Source organism: Kogia breviceps, chromosome 6, assembly GCF_026419965.1.
Source record: "Kogia breviceps isolate mKogBre1 chromosome 6, mKogBre1 haplotype 1, whole genome shotgun sequence".
Lineage (NCBI taxonomy): Eukaryota > Metazoa > Chordata > Mammalia > Artiodactyla > Physeteridae > Kogia > Kogia breviceps.
This window is the reverse complement of record NC_081315.1, coordinates 98,988,174-99,002,288: the sequence shown is the minus strand read 5'-3', so window position 1 is coordinate 99,002,288 and position 14,115 is coordinate 98,988,174. Positions and strand designations below refer to the sequence as shown.

At 38.8% G+C, this 14,115-nt stretch overlaps 1 protein-coding gene across 1 annotated transcript in view; it reads left to right on the top strand.

Moving 5' to 3' along the window:
• Nucleotides 1–14,115, top strand: part of LOC131758188 (cytosolic beta-glucosidase-like) — a 561,551-nt gene that overhangs the window by 63,114 nt on the left and 484,322 nt on the right. The window contains 1 exon segment of the mRNA XM_067036251.1: nucleotides 5,044–5,840. Coding sequence (XP_066892352.1) covers nucleotides 5,044–5,840 — 797 coding nt within the window.

Here is a 14,115-nt window from a genome sequence, read left to right as displayed (position 1 = left end):
GGCTTCTTTTCTCTATTTTCAAAAGAACTTTAACTTAAATATGCTTCATATTTTCAAAGATCAAATAAGAAGTGGGTTTAATTGAAACAGAGATGATGATAGTAACTATGAAAGAAGGCTGTGGAGATTTTAATACTGAAAATAACCCTGCCCTAAATATCCAGATGTAGAACAGGGTCCAAATGACCTCTCAGGGTTTCATGCTCCCTAGATTAGTAACAGATGATCATTTAAAAATACATGTTTATGCATAGAATTAGTTACCCTGAATTGTATGAGTCTGATAAAGCTAAAGAACTCTCTATTGTTCTCATTCAAAGCTTAAACACTCCTGAGGTGGCACTATTAATAGTCCTCTTTTACAGAGGAAGCGTGGGTGTAGAGAGGCCACGTGATTTGTCCACAATCCCTTGACTGAATTGTCTGACTCCAGAGCTCTGCTCTTAAAAGCCTCACGGGAAGGTTTCATTACAACACTGAATAAACTGTACAAACCAGAAGTAAAGTGCTCAGTTCTGGGATGATAAATATTAAGTATGCAATGCTTTGTTGTTCTGCCATGTTGACGAGTAAAAAAAAGTTTTACTTAAAAACTTTTTTTTTTTTTTTTGTGGTACGTGGGCCTCTCACTGTTGTGGCCTCTCCCGTTGCGGAGCACAGGCTCCGGACGCGCAGGCTCAGCGGTCACGGCTCACGGGCCCAGCCGCTCCGCGGCATGTGGGATCTTCCCGGACCGGGGCATGAACCCGTGTCCCCTGCATCAGCAGGTGGACTCTCAACCACTGCGCCACCAGGGAAGCCCAAAACTTTTAATTTCAATTCAATCGCAGATCATCATGATGTTTGAATTACATTGATTGCCATCATTAATGATAGTGCTGTATCTAATGATGCTTATAAATCATTGATTATTCCAGAAATTAAAAATAAAAAACCCTGATATTATGAATCAGCTCCAAAGTGGTGATTATTAAGGGTAGAGAAGCAGTATCACCATGTTTCTGGATCTGAAACATTAGTGTGAGAAGGGGAATGTTGTAGTGGGAACAGCTCAGTCTTTGTAGTGAGACAGACTGGCTTTAAATGTTGGCTGTGCCATCTGACAACATTGTCGCTTTATGTCCGGTACTCACTCTCTGAATCTCAGTTTTTTTCATATGTTTATTCAGACTAAAAATGCCCACCTCTTGTGCTTAGTGCGGGGATTAAACAAAATGTGTGATGTTATGTACATATAGTATGAATGCAAAACATGAAAGCTGATATTATTTTTATATTCAAAGCCAATGGAAGGCGTTGGCTGTAAAAACCTTAACACAGTCCAATACCAAGATCATCCCATCATACAAATCTTTGGATATTCCATTTTACAAGTGAGGAAATGTGGGCTTACAGAGGCCCAGAGATGAGATGGCAGAGTGCTCTTTTAGTGAGAGAGGAAAGAAAAGCTTTATAAACTTTGGTGAGTATACTAGTTTTCCTTGGCTGATGCAACAAATTATTACAAGCTTACTTGCTTAAAACAATACAAACTTATCACCTTAGAGTTATGTAGGTCAGAAGTCTGACACAGGTCTCTCCTGGATGAAACCACAGTGCTTACAGGGCTGCGATTCTTTTTCAAAGATCTAAGGGAGAGTCTGCTTCTTGGCTCATTTAGTTTGTTGGTAGAATTCAGTTTCTTGTGGTTGTAGGACTGAAGTCCCCATTTCTTTGATGACTGTGAGCTGAGGATCATTTTCAGCTTCTAGAGGCTACCTGCATTCTTGGCTGGTAGCTCCCTTCTTCCGTATTCAAAGCCAGCAGTAGTAGGTTGAGTCCCTCTCATGCTGCCATCTCTTGTGCCTCTTCTGTTGCTGCATCTCTTCGATCCACTCTTCTGCCATTCTGTTTCACTTCTAAGGACTCATGCAGCTAGATTGGGCCCACTTGAACAATCTAGAGAAATCTTCCATCTCAAGATCCTTAACCTGAATTACATCTGCAAAGTCCCTTTGCAGTAACATAAAAAATAAATTAACATATTCACATATTCTATGGATTACTGCGTGGACATCTTGTGGGGCTGGGGTGGGAGTGGTAGCTTATTATGTCCACCCAGAGAGTAATGGCATACAAAATGGGCTTCCAAATATGGAGTTGTGGGCTTCCCTGGTGGCGCAGTGGTTGAGAATCCGCCTGCCGATGCAGGGGACGCGGGTTCGTGCCCCGGTCCGGGAAGATCCCACGTGCCGCAGAGCGGCTGGGCCCGTGAGCCATGGCCGCTGAGCCTGTGCGTCTGGAGCCTGCGCCCCGCAATGGGAGAGGCCACAACAGTGAGAGGCCCGCATACCACAAAAAAAAAAAAAAAAAAAATATGGAGTTGTTATGCATGATTCACATTATGTTCATGCTTGCAAAATAAGTGAGCTGTTGTTAAAAATTACCCACTCTTACAGACAGATAGGCAGACAACACACGACCTTGCATAATTTGGCTTCTGCTTACCCTCCTTACCTCTTACTATTCTTATTGCTCTTCTGCTGAGCTATACACTCTCCTTATGGTGAACTCGCAGTTCCCAGAAGAGAATGAATACACAAACAAACAATGGCCAGGCCACACATGACAATAAAACTCTGATCCACAAGAGAAGCTCAGGAAGCCAAACGACACCCACTGCAGCAGCAGTTGGCCTAGAATAGTCAGAATGTGGTCAACAACTGCCAGCTTCTCTATTTTTTGCTCCTCTGTCCCCTACTTTGAACTTAGAACCAACACGAAAAAGCCAAATATGCTTCCCAAACCAGTTGCCTGGGATGCCCTTGTTCTAGTTAGCCTACCTCCAGCCTCTCTGTGCCAACAATCTTCAATCAAAAGTACCTGAATCCTCCCCCCATTTTTTTTTAAATAATAAAGCTTTCCTGTTTCCCTGATAGCCTTTAATTATCTGCCAAATGCAAGTGATAATGGCTGACTCCTTGTTACAGCAAGCTTGGAATAAATAAGCTGCTCACATTTGGGTGGGCTTTGTTTATTTCCATTCCTCCTTTGGACTTTTGCACATTTGTTTCCCTTTCTTCTCTTCCTGGATCACTCCTCCTTGCCTTATGTGGGTCATTTATTTTCATCTTTTGAGAATCAGCTTAGATGTCACTCATGACAATCATGACAATAATAATCATTATTAGGATGATAGCTAACTATGCCAAGAACTGTTCTAAGCATATTCGGTTTATCAACTCATTAAATTCTCACAACAATTATTGAAATACATTTCTATTATTGTCCACATTTTACAGACAAGGAAAGATAATTCAGAGAGATAAAGTAACTTGCCCGAGGTCACCAAACTAGTGGGTGAAGGCCTTGGGATGGAACTTAGGTAGCCTGTCACCATAGTTCACTTTTTAAACCATTATGCTACATTGCTTTCAGAATGGATTTCCAAATGCCCTCAGTTTGGGATAAGGACTCCTTATCATATGTTTAAATAGCATTCTGTACTTTATTTTTAGTAATAACATTGTGTGATAATTGCTCATGAATTTGTCTGTAATCCCGACTAAAATTTAAGTTTTCTTTGGACAAGGACAATGATTATCTTATGTTTGTAAGTCCAGCATATAGTAGTTTCTCTATAAATATGTATTTGAGGAATGAATAAATTAATGATTGAATGAAACACATGCAAAAGTCTAAATTAATGTATTTAAAATTGGTAGATAATAAGTTAAAAAAAGAGAGATAAAGGGACCCTGCTTCTATGCAAACTTTGAATGCAATAGAATTCTACATATGAATTTACAGTTATATTCACAACCTCTCAAAACAGGACAACTTCTCTCTTCTTTGCTTAGTTTCCCTCCATACTTTTAGACATACAGTCACATGAAGAACTAATATCAGCCTTTCCTCAGAAAGTCTCTTCCAAGTTGACAGTCGTTGTTAGGTTAGACCCAACATCTTCTTGGCATTGGTTTCTAAGGCAGAACATTTCCAACTTAATAACATTCTTCTGAACTCTGCCACATCCAAAAACTCTCTCTCTCACACATGCAGTGCTGGGAGAATCAGCTGAGAGCCAAGGGTAGCTGTGTATTCCCATGGACTATGTCAGAAATTCAGAGCAAACTCCCCAACTGAGCATTCCTTAATGTGCCGTGCCCCTGGCTCACTGCCCTTGTAACCCACACTCTGGGACCAATGCTGAGCCCTTGTCCATGATCAGTGGGTCTCTCTTCCTAGACTTGTGAGACTGATGGGTCTGGAGAAGCACTAAGGCAGCCATTGGGTTCAATTTCTTTACTTATATTGAATACTTTTGAAATCTATTCATTCATTCAACAACTATTTACTGAGACTCTACTAAATTTCTGGGATTGTCCCAGGATTTGGGGGATCCAGAGATAAATTAGATAGATAAGGCCCTTATTATCAGGGGACTTGTATTCAAGTGGAGTTGATCTACATACAAACAAGTAAAATAATTTCTTTTTTAAAAATATGAACATATAAATTTATAATTTTTAATTGAAGTAGATTTACAATGTTGTGTTAGGTACATAGCAAAGTGATTCAGTTATACATATATATCTAGTTTTTCAGATTAATTTCCCTTATAGGTTAGGATAAAATATTGAATATAGTTCTCTGTGCTTCACAGTAGGTCTTTGTTGGTTATCTGTTTTATATATAGTAGTGTGTATATGTTAATCCCAAACTCCTAATTTATCCTTCCCCCCTACAAATAAAATAATATCAATAAGCATGCCAATAACACAAAGTTAAGTGATACCGACTTGCCCAAGTGAATTCCTTTCAGAACATACATCTTCCACAATCGTGTTGCCCCATCACATTTCCTTCTCTGATCAGCCAGTCTTCCTTGGACTTCTTCATGTTTCCTCCTAGCCTTTAACTGATTATAGGTAGAAAGTAATGAACCTTATTTTGGTTTAAAGTTATTTAGGATATTATTATTCCTGATCCTCTCCCAATCCTTATTTATTGTCAATGTACTAAAACTAACTTTTCTTATACTTTCTTTTATTTTTCTCTTAGGAATTGACTATTACAACAAGATCATTGATGATTTGTTAACAAATGGGGTCATGCCCATAGTGACCCTCTATCACTTTGATTTGCCTCAGGCCTTGGAAGACCAAGGAAGTTGGTTGTCAGAGGCAATCGTTGAACCCTTCGACAAATATGCCTGGTTTTGCTTCAGTACATTTGGGGATCAAGTCAAGCAGTGGATCACTATAAATGAGCCTAATATTTTTGCCCTGCTGGCATATGAGTTTGGTGCATTTCCTCCTGGTGTGCCTTACATTGGAACTAAAGTTTATCAGGCAGCTCATAATTTGATTAAAGCTCATGCCAGATCCTGGCACAGCTATGAATCCTTATTCTGAAAAGAGCAGAAAGGTATGGTGTCTCTCTCAATTTTTGCTGGCTGGGTGGAACCAGCAGATCCCAACTCAGTGTCTGACCAGGAAGCAGCTATAAGAGCCATGGCTTTCCAATTGGATTTCTTTGCTAAGCCCATATTTATTGACGGTGATTATCCTGAAGTTGTCAAGTCGCAGGTTGCCCTCATGAGTAAAAAGCAAGGTTATCCATTGTCCAGGCTTCCAGAATTTACAGAAGAAGAGAATAAAATGATCAAAGGCACTGCTGATTTTTTTGCTGTGCAGAATTATATGACTTGCTGAGTCAAGTACCAGGAGAACAAGAAAGGAGAACTGGGTTTACTTCAGGATGCGGAAGTTGAAGTTTTTCCAGACCCATCTTGTATAAGTTTGGATTGGGTCTATGTGGTGCCATGGAGAATACATAAACTACTGAGATACATTAAGGTAAATGCACCTTTTGTTTACGTCCAAGTGTATTCAAACATGGGAAATGGGAAGACGGGCATATGTCTGTGTGTATAAGAACCCGAACAAAGAGTGATTTAGGCAATAGCATATACATTTGTTGGCCTGGGAAGAGATGATTAGGATTTAAGTCGATGGGGGTTAACTAGCTGATAAAGGGCTTCAAAGCTATTATTAAACATAGGATTAAATTAAATCCTAAATTAAATTAAATTCAGTTGTGGCTACAGTAGCTTGGACATATTTTTCAGGCTGGGGTCACAACTGGAATTACTAAAAGGGATAATAAGGGTTGAAATAGCTGGATCCTTTTTGGGTCTCTGTTACACTGGATGGCATCCAGGTAGCTGAAATTAAAAATTTTAAGTTATCAGTTTTTAGGATCCCTGCTGTGTGGGGGGATAGAGGCTGTAGCTGCTGGGAGGGACCAAGGGGTTAAGGAGAAATGACAATCAGCACATGCTGATGGAAGAAAGATACTTCTGTCTTCTCATTATAACAAAAGTCATTTGACTGTCTTCATGGATATTTGCACAGTTTTTCTTTCCCATTGTTAGTTATAAAATGTCAGCACGCAGAAAATTAAGTTAATAGGGTCAATGCAATTTGATGAAAACTAGTTTTGGGGTTGTAGTTTAGAGAAGGTAGAGGGGAATGCACCTGATATAATGAGCTTTTTTTTTTTTTTAAACATCTGTTTGGAATAAAACTTCTGCTTTCTCGTTCCAGGATATGTATAATAACCCTGTAATTTACATCACAGAGAATGGGTTTTCCCAGGGTGACCCGACATATTTTGATGATGCTCAGTGCTAGGAGTATTTCAGACAGACATTTCAGGAACTGTTCAAAGGTACCATTTGAAATGATGAAAGATCAATTGTGCAAGCTTAATATAATTTTCCCATGTGCCTATTTGCATTCAGCAAAGACCAATGATTTTGAAAGCTGAAATTCATGTAAATCAGTGTAAAGCCATGTAATTAAGAGAGGGGAGAAAAAGTATTTAGGAAAGAGGAAGGTGAGGATTTTGGTCTAGCTTCAACCTGCTGAAATTTAAGCAAGTAAAAAATGACTGTCTTCAGCATTTTGTGACTCCTGGGTGAAGGTGACATGAATAGAAGGAGTGGTGGCTGTTGGGAGAGAACCTCAGTTGTTACGAAAAGATCAGCTGTGACCAACTAGAGCATGTTTATTTGCATATTTTAATATCCTAACTACCAAGAAATGAATTGACAGAGGTCTTAAAGGGCCAAAATTAAGTATTTGTTCAATAAACTTTAAAGTGGTATGCATCTTCAATCAGTGCATGTTTCATTTAAACTGTTACCAAGTAGCAGAAACAGGTTTTTTTTTGTCATATAGAATCTGTGAATTTTGTTTCAAGACAATATTATTATTCTGGTATCTCCATTTCCCTGATGGGATTCTTTTCATATTTGAAAACAAATGTGAAGGAATAATCTTTAACTGGTAACACACATTTCTACCCCAGTTAATTTCTCCCTTTTAGCTACCACTTGGAACAATGTTGCTTCGTAATTTAATTTCTCCTCCCTATAAAGGAATAATATCATAGCAACAAAATTCAATGCAAAATTAGATTTTCAATTTCCTTTTTTTAACCATGATAGGCCCAGTTATTTCTCATCATTCTGTTTGAGAGGTCCTGGAATGATTCTTTCCAAAATAAATCAGTAACATACTGGAATCAGCCAGAAGGAATTCTGGAAAGTGACATAAAGTAGTTTCTTTCCCAAACCTAAAATTTATTGACTCAGTCCCTCACCTGGGCCTGGAGTTTATTGACAATGGCAATTGGATTCCTACAAATTGATCCAAGCAAAATCATTCTTTTATGTTACAGACAAAACGGATTCATCCTCTGTGTGGGAATTCCCCATCTGATAAGAAAAGGAAATCTCTAGGTTTCTGAGATTCTCCCCACTTCTCCCTATAAATGACCCTATTCATAGTTAATACATTGATGTTCCCAGCTTCACCCCAAGAGACTAGTAGGCTAGTTACCATCATCAGATTTATGGATGCCATAGGGACCACAAACGACTCGTCCAAGATTGTTCTGTGCATGTTAGGGAAAAGAGAGAAAAAATAGAAATTGGCTTTCTTCATTCCCAGCTTGGTGCTCTGTTTAGTGCTAACATAAGGACATTTCATTGCTCACTGAAATTGTCTCAAGTGCTTTATACAGTCCCTTAGATCTTTAAGACCCTCAAACTAAGATAACTTAACGATAGAAAAGTTACTGAAGGCAAGAGTAGAAAATGTGAGAAGATTTGGTTTGTGAGAGACAGGAGAGACGAATAGGTTTAGGAACAAAATCCTGTTTTTTTGAACTTGTTGAATTTCTATTTTACTTTTGAATTGATGTAAAAAGTATCACATACTTAAACCATAAATTTTTCACAGCATCTGCAGTCTCTTCTGATTCTTAACATTAGATAATTTATATTCATTGTAATTAACACACAATATTGTATTTATTTTGATTTTTAAAAAATATGTAGCCTTTCAAAATGTGCAGAAATGTACACATTGACCAAAAACCGTATATTAAGTGTATATTCTGGACTGGGTATAGTGATAGCTATTTTTCATATGTTGTTGTAGTGGACAACAGTTTTTTCATCTGCTGTGAAACTCTTTTCTAGTAACGAATCCGTTTTTTTCTATGAAATACCCACCTCCCCCCATCCTTAGACTTACCATACTGAGGGCCATGTAAGTAGAATAAAATACTGCTGTTTGTCAATAGATAATTGATTGGTCTAGATATAGGCACATGACATGAGCTGGGCCAATCCCAGTTCTTCCCTAGGATTTAAAACTTGCACCAGTCAGTTTGTTTGTCTCATAGCTTGGATTGACCTTGGCAGGTCATTGGTGGCTATGCCTTGCCATGTAAAGCTTAGGAGTAGTGAGAAGGTGAGCTGCAGGTGCCCCAAGGGAAATGGAGACAAGAAACAGGGAGAGATTCAGGAGAGCACTTGCACCTCTAATTCCAGTTTTTCTTCAGAGCCAGTTGCATTCATGTTCTTGAGAAACATTACTTTTACTTACAACTAAGTGCTCTTTCTGCTTCATCTGCTTCTGGCTGGATTTCTATCACTTGGAACAAAGAAAGTCTTAATTGATGCCATCATCTCATTTTATTTTCAAGAGTGAGATGAGGTCATTGCTCCTAGTTTATAGATGAGCAAACTGAGTTGCAAAGAAGCTAAGTCATTTGCTCAAGATCACAAAGTTACTAAGTAATATTTACTAGAACAAGGCAGAATGTGTATATTATTATTATTATTACTACTACTGTTGGTATTGGGCTTTCTGACTCAAGAGTGCTTGCTTGTCCCACCACACTTCTCGAAACTTTTCCTCACCTTTGGTGTCCTGGGCTTGCATAGATTCTTTGAAAGTGCTTCATGCTGCTTCTGCAACAGCCAACAGGTCCTACGAGCTTGAACAATATTCAGACACCCTGTATTCTGCCTGTTGTCAGAGGCACAGAGCTGAAGTTACTGATCGATTTCCTGAGACTCCTCTAAGGTAGCGCCAATGATCTTGGTTGGTGAGAACCTTACTAGTAAGAAGCACCTTGTGTGTAATTAAAAATTGTAACAGACCGAGGAAGACATTTGTGGGAAGCACTGCAGGTGGGAGCCCTCCAGAACCCAGGGAGTCCATAGATGGACTATGGCTTTGTGATTCCCATGAAAAAAGCCCTCCCTCCAACATCACACATCCAGACAGGCACATATGACACCATAGTTGGATCAATGGCGTCTGCCTGGAGGTCTTACTAATCTCTTCAGGTAAAATCCCACAGCAATTAATTGAGCAGTAAAAAGAAAGCTAATGTTTCTGTTTCCTTTGGGGAAAGAAAAAAAAAAAAGAGGAAATATGTCATTTCAAGGAAAAAGAATCAGCTAACATCTTTTTAATCATTGCATTATTTAAATGCCTTTAAATAGATTGTGTTTTAATTAATGCAGATATAGATGAGAGAAAAGCGACACAGTGGAGACAAAAACACTGTAAATAACATAGAACTAGGCTTGCATTCCAGTTCCAATTATTCAAGGATGGCAAAAGGTTCAAACTCCCAAACTCTCAGTTTGTTCAGCAATAAAAATGGGATAACACTTTCCCTGGCAGAGTTGTTGAAAAGATTTTGTTTAATAAGCTGTTGTGTTAAACACCTCAAGCAATTGTCTGGCACATGGTAGGCCCTCAACAAATGGTATAATTATTACAAAGTGTGCATTTTTAAGAACATATTTATCACCCCAAGTTATTTTCCTTATTATTTAAGAAATAGAATACCAAGACATTAAAAAAAAATTCCATCCTCCCTCAAGTCTCTAAGTTATGGCAGAACATTCCCCCATGTCGGCAATTTTCTCCATCATTCTTTTTGGGAAAGCTCTGAATGAGTGTTGTAACATTGGCCCTCTGGATATTTATGATTGAACCCTGTGGAGGACAAAGCAGCCAGGACCTCCCTCCATTCGTTATTCCTTTGGAGAGGTTGCCAGATTAGGTGAAAAATCAAATCATTGCAGCAGAAACAACTGTCAATCAACTGGATACCTGGAATTGTTCTGCCACAGGAATTTTTGTAAAAGCTCGGGGAGCAGTGATCTTCAAAGAGTTAGGCTTTTCTCACATGATATGAATCTTTATTATATTCATAAAATTTATACCAGTCCTTGCTGCTCTGGAGCCAGCAGGCAAGTTTAAGTTTGTATGTAATCACACACAAAGGGATACCTCAATAATCTGAATGTTGTTGAACAGGTGAGAAAGTGTGAGAAATCAGGGGAAGTTATTCTCAATGGGTGATACTTGACCCATGACCTAAACTCTCCTAACAGGGGATTCCAGTTGGGTTCAACCTGCTCCTCACACCCACTGAATATATGCCTGTTCTTGGCTTGGTTCCCAATCTTTCCTCAACTGGAATGTCATGGTCTTTGCCTTCTTCCTGGCCCAGTCCTGTTTGGAGTAGATCAACTAGCTTGAGGTCAGGCAAGACATGGGTTTGGAATTTAGCTCTTCCACTTAAAAGTTCAATAATTTGGGTAAAAGTCTTAAGCAAACAACACTTCAGCCATCTAATTTTTAAAATGGGGATAATAAGAACATCTATCTTCTAAAACATGGTGAAAAATGAACAAGATAATGCGTATAAAGCCTACAGAGCGTACAGAGTCTGGTACATTAAGAAAGATTCCATAATGACGGTTAATTTTGGGGGGCATCTCTGAGCCCTCTGAGAGTTGGAGCTGTGTCTTTTTTATAATTATATCTTCAGCCCAGAGCACCGTTTCTGTCATGTAGTAGCTTTTTACACATGTTTGTTGAATTTGGTTGTGTCTATCAGAGAAGAGTTAGTCAATGGATAATGAGAAATAAATGATGAAATGATTGGGAACTGTATTTTCTTTCCCTAAAGAAATATACCCCACACAGGAAAAAAAAAAAAGCAGCCTCTGGAAAGTTTCTGAGCCAGCCCAACTTTCCAGTGAGATCCATGCCTGAGTTAGCACAGTAGTAGATGATTGCAGAGAAGATTTGTTAATGACCAGCTTTAGGCTTTTAATGACAAAACCCCTCAGCAAGATGTCATCAAATTTATTGAAGACTTCACTGAAAGTGTTGAAGCTGATGCATTGTAACAAGAAGGTTATAAATCTTGCAGCTTGGGTAAACCACCAAGACGGGATGCTGAGCGCAGAATCACCCTGCTGTTGTCTGTCAGCATTCTCCCTCCCTCACTTCCCATGGAGAACCAGGAAAGGAGAAATACATCCATTTCCAAAAGTGGTGCAGACCTGGCAGCCACCTGCCTATGTCAGTTTCAGACCACACAGGCCCATTTAACTGGACAAAATGTGTTAAGCACCTGTGTTTTCTAAATGTGTATTAAAAAAATCCTAAGAATTAGGGAAAGATCTCAGTTTGACACATTGACCTTTTGGAAAAATGAACCTATTAAAAATCCATTGCAAGCTCAGAATAGAGACTCAATTACCTGAATATAGAGTTTCACTCCATGTCTATTGTTTTATTGCTTCTCAAAGTAAACCTTCGTCAACCTAGCCCTATGGAGCCCTATGGAGCTGTTCATCTCATAGCTCACGGAGAACTCACAGCTTTGGGAACATGTGGGGTGGAATGTCAGATGCACTTAATACCGTTGCTCCTGGCTGGACTGGATGGAGCTAGTGAAGAGGAGTCAAGATCGGAATAGAGAAGGAGAATGAGATTCGAAGGCCGTGCACAAGAATTGTTTGTGTGTGCTAGTGTACGGACTTGTAGCATTTGAAAAGTCATGAAGAAAAAAATTTCCAATATATCTGTATCCCACCAACTTACATACTCAGACCACACATAAACTCAGAAAGCCAAAGATTACAGAGTAAACCTTAAGCAGAGGTATGCCAGATGACCTTCCTCTATTGCTTCTCCCCCACTTCTCCCCGAAGTTCAGTAGCATACTTACCTTTGTCTTCCATTCTTCTGTATGAAAGGTGGCAGAGTAGAAAGTCTGAAGGGTCTGAAGAGTGAAGACTAAGTCCTGGGTTCTGGTGGTGTGCCCTTAGGGAAGTTCTCATTAGGACTCTCTGAATGTCAACCTCCTCACCTGTTAAATGGGACAGATGCTAATTGCCATCCTGCCTAACCCAAAGTGAGTTGTGAAAATAAAATAATTTATGTATATGTATGTCCTGAGCACCTTAAAATGTTAGATATTATTCTCATATTTGATATAGTTACTTTACACCTTTAGGGACATCATCACTCTGGCCAAAAATACATAATCTGGACCTTAGTGTTCTCCACTGCAAAGGGAAGTGTTTGGTGCCCATTATCCAGATCCTGTCAACATTTGCAATTCTCATCTTCTATGGCTTTTATTTTCCTGCACGTTTCTGAAGGGCTATGACAGTGGGATCAGATTAGGGGTTTGAGAGAACGTGTTCTATGACCAAGTGACTGGTGTGGTGCTTGGCAAAGCTCAGAATCAAAGACACACACACACACACACACACACACACACACACACACACACACACACACACACACACACACTGCTATTGAACTACTTCACCAGACTTATCCAGGTGAGGCCCATACTGATGTGATCAGGAACATACATCATTTAACAGGCACACCCTCTTAGAAACATAGAACCTGGTGCATCTGCTTCCTGGAAACAGGTTTCATGGAGTTGCCCATTTGAGAAGCAGCTCAATCACACATCTGCCCTTGTGCTTCCTGATTAGAAACCATTCTTTATCTTCTATTTCCATAGCATTCTAATACATATGCTCTGTCCCCACAGATGGACATTCCCTTGGGCTTCTTTTTTATTCAGTTCCAACTGTTTTGAGGGGATAATTACTTAAGGTTCTCCACCACATCAGACCCAGTGAATTTTAATACTACTATACAGCCTTTAAAAAATTTATTTAGATGGTTCCAAACTCATCCTCTATTTTTAGAACAATCTGTCCAGTAGTTTTTGTGTTGATGTAGCAACAAACAGAAGTGCAGTTGTATTTTTATAACTGTAAAAGAGACCTGTAAAATAATCAAAGTATAATTTATCTGAAGAAAATCTATTTTTCCAATCTAAAGAGTAGACTGAATAGAATCTTGAAAAAGGGGCAAAAATAAGGATTTGATAATGCTTTTAAAAATGAAGTATAATTGAGATATAACATTGTATAAGTTTAAAGTGTACAACATGTTGATTTGATACATTTATATGTTATATATTATAATATCACCACCTTAGTGTTAGCTAAAACCTCTAATATGTTACAGTTATTATTTCCCTATTTTTTTTTTTTGGCAGTAGGAACAATTAAGATCTAGTCTCTTAGCAACTTTGCAGTTTATAATACAGTATTGCTGACTATAATCACTATGCTGTGCATTAGCTCTCCAGAACTTCCCTATTTATATATTAGTTCATAGTTTGTACCCTTAAACAACATCTCCCTCCACCCCCAGCCTCTGGTAACCACCATTATACTCTCTGTTTTTACAAGTTTGGCTTTTTTAGATTCCACATATAAGTGATTTTATACAATATTTGTATTTTTCTGTCTGACTTTTCACTTTGCGTAATGCCCTCAAGTTCCATCCATGTTGTTGCAAATGGCAGGATTACTTTTCCTTCTTCTCATGGCAGAATAATAGTCTGCTGTGTGTTTGTGTGTATGTA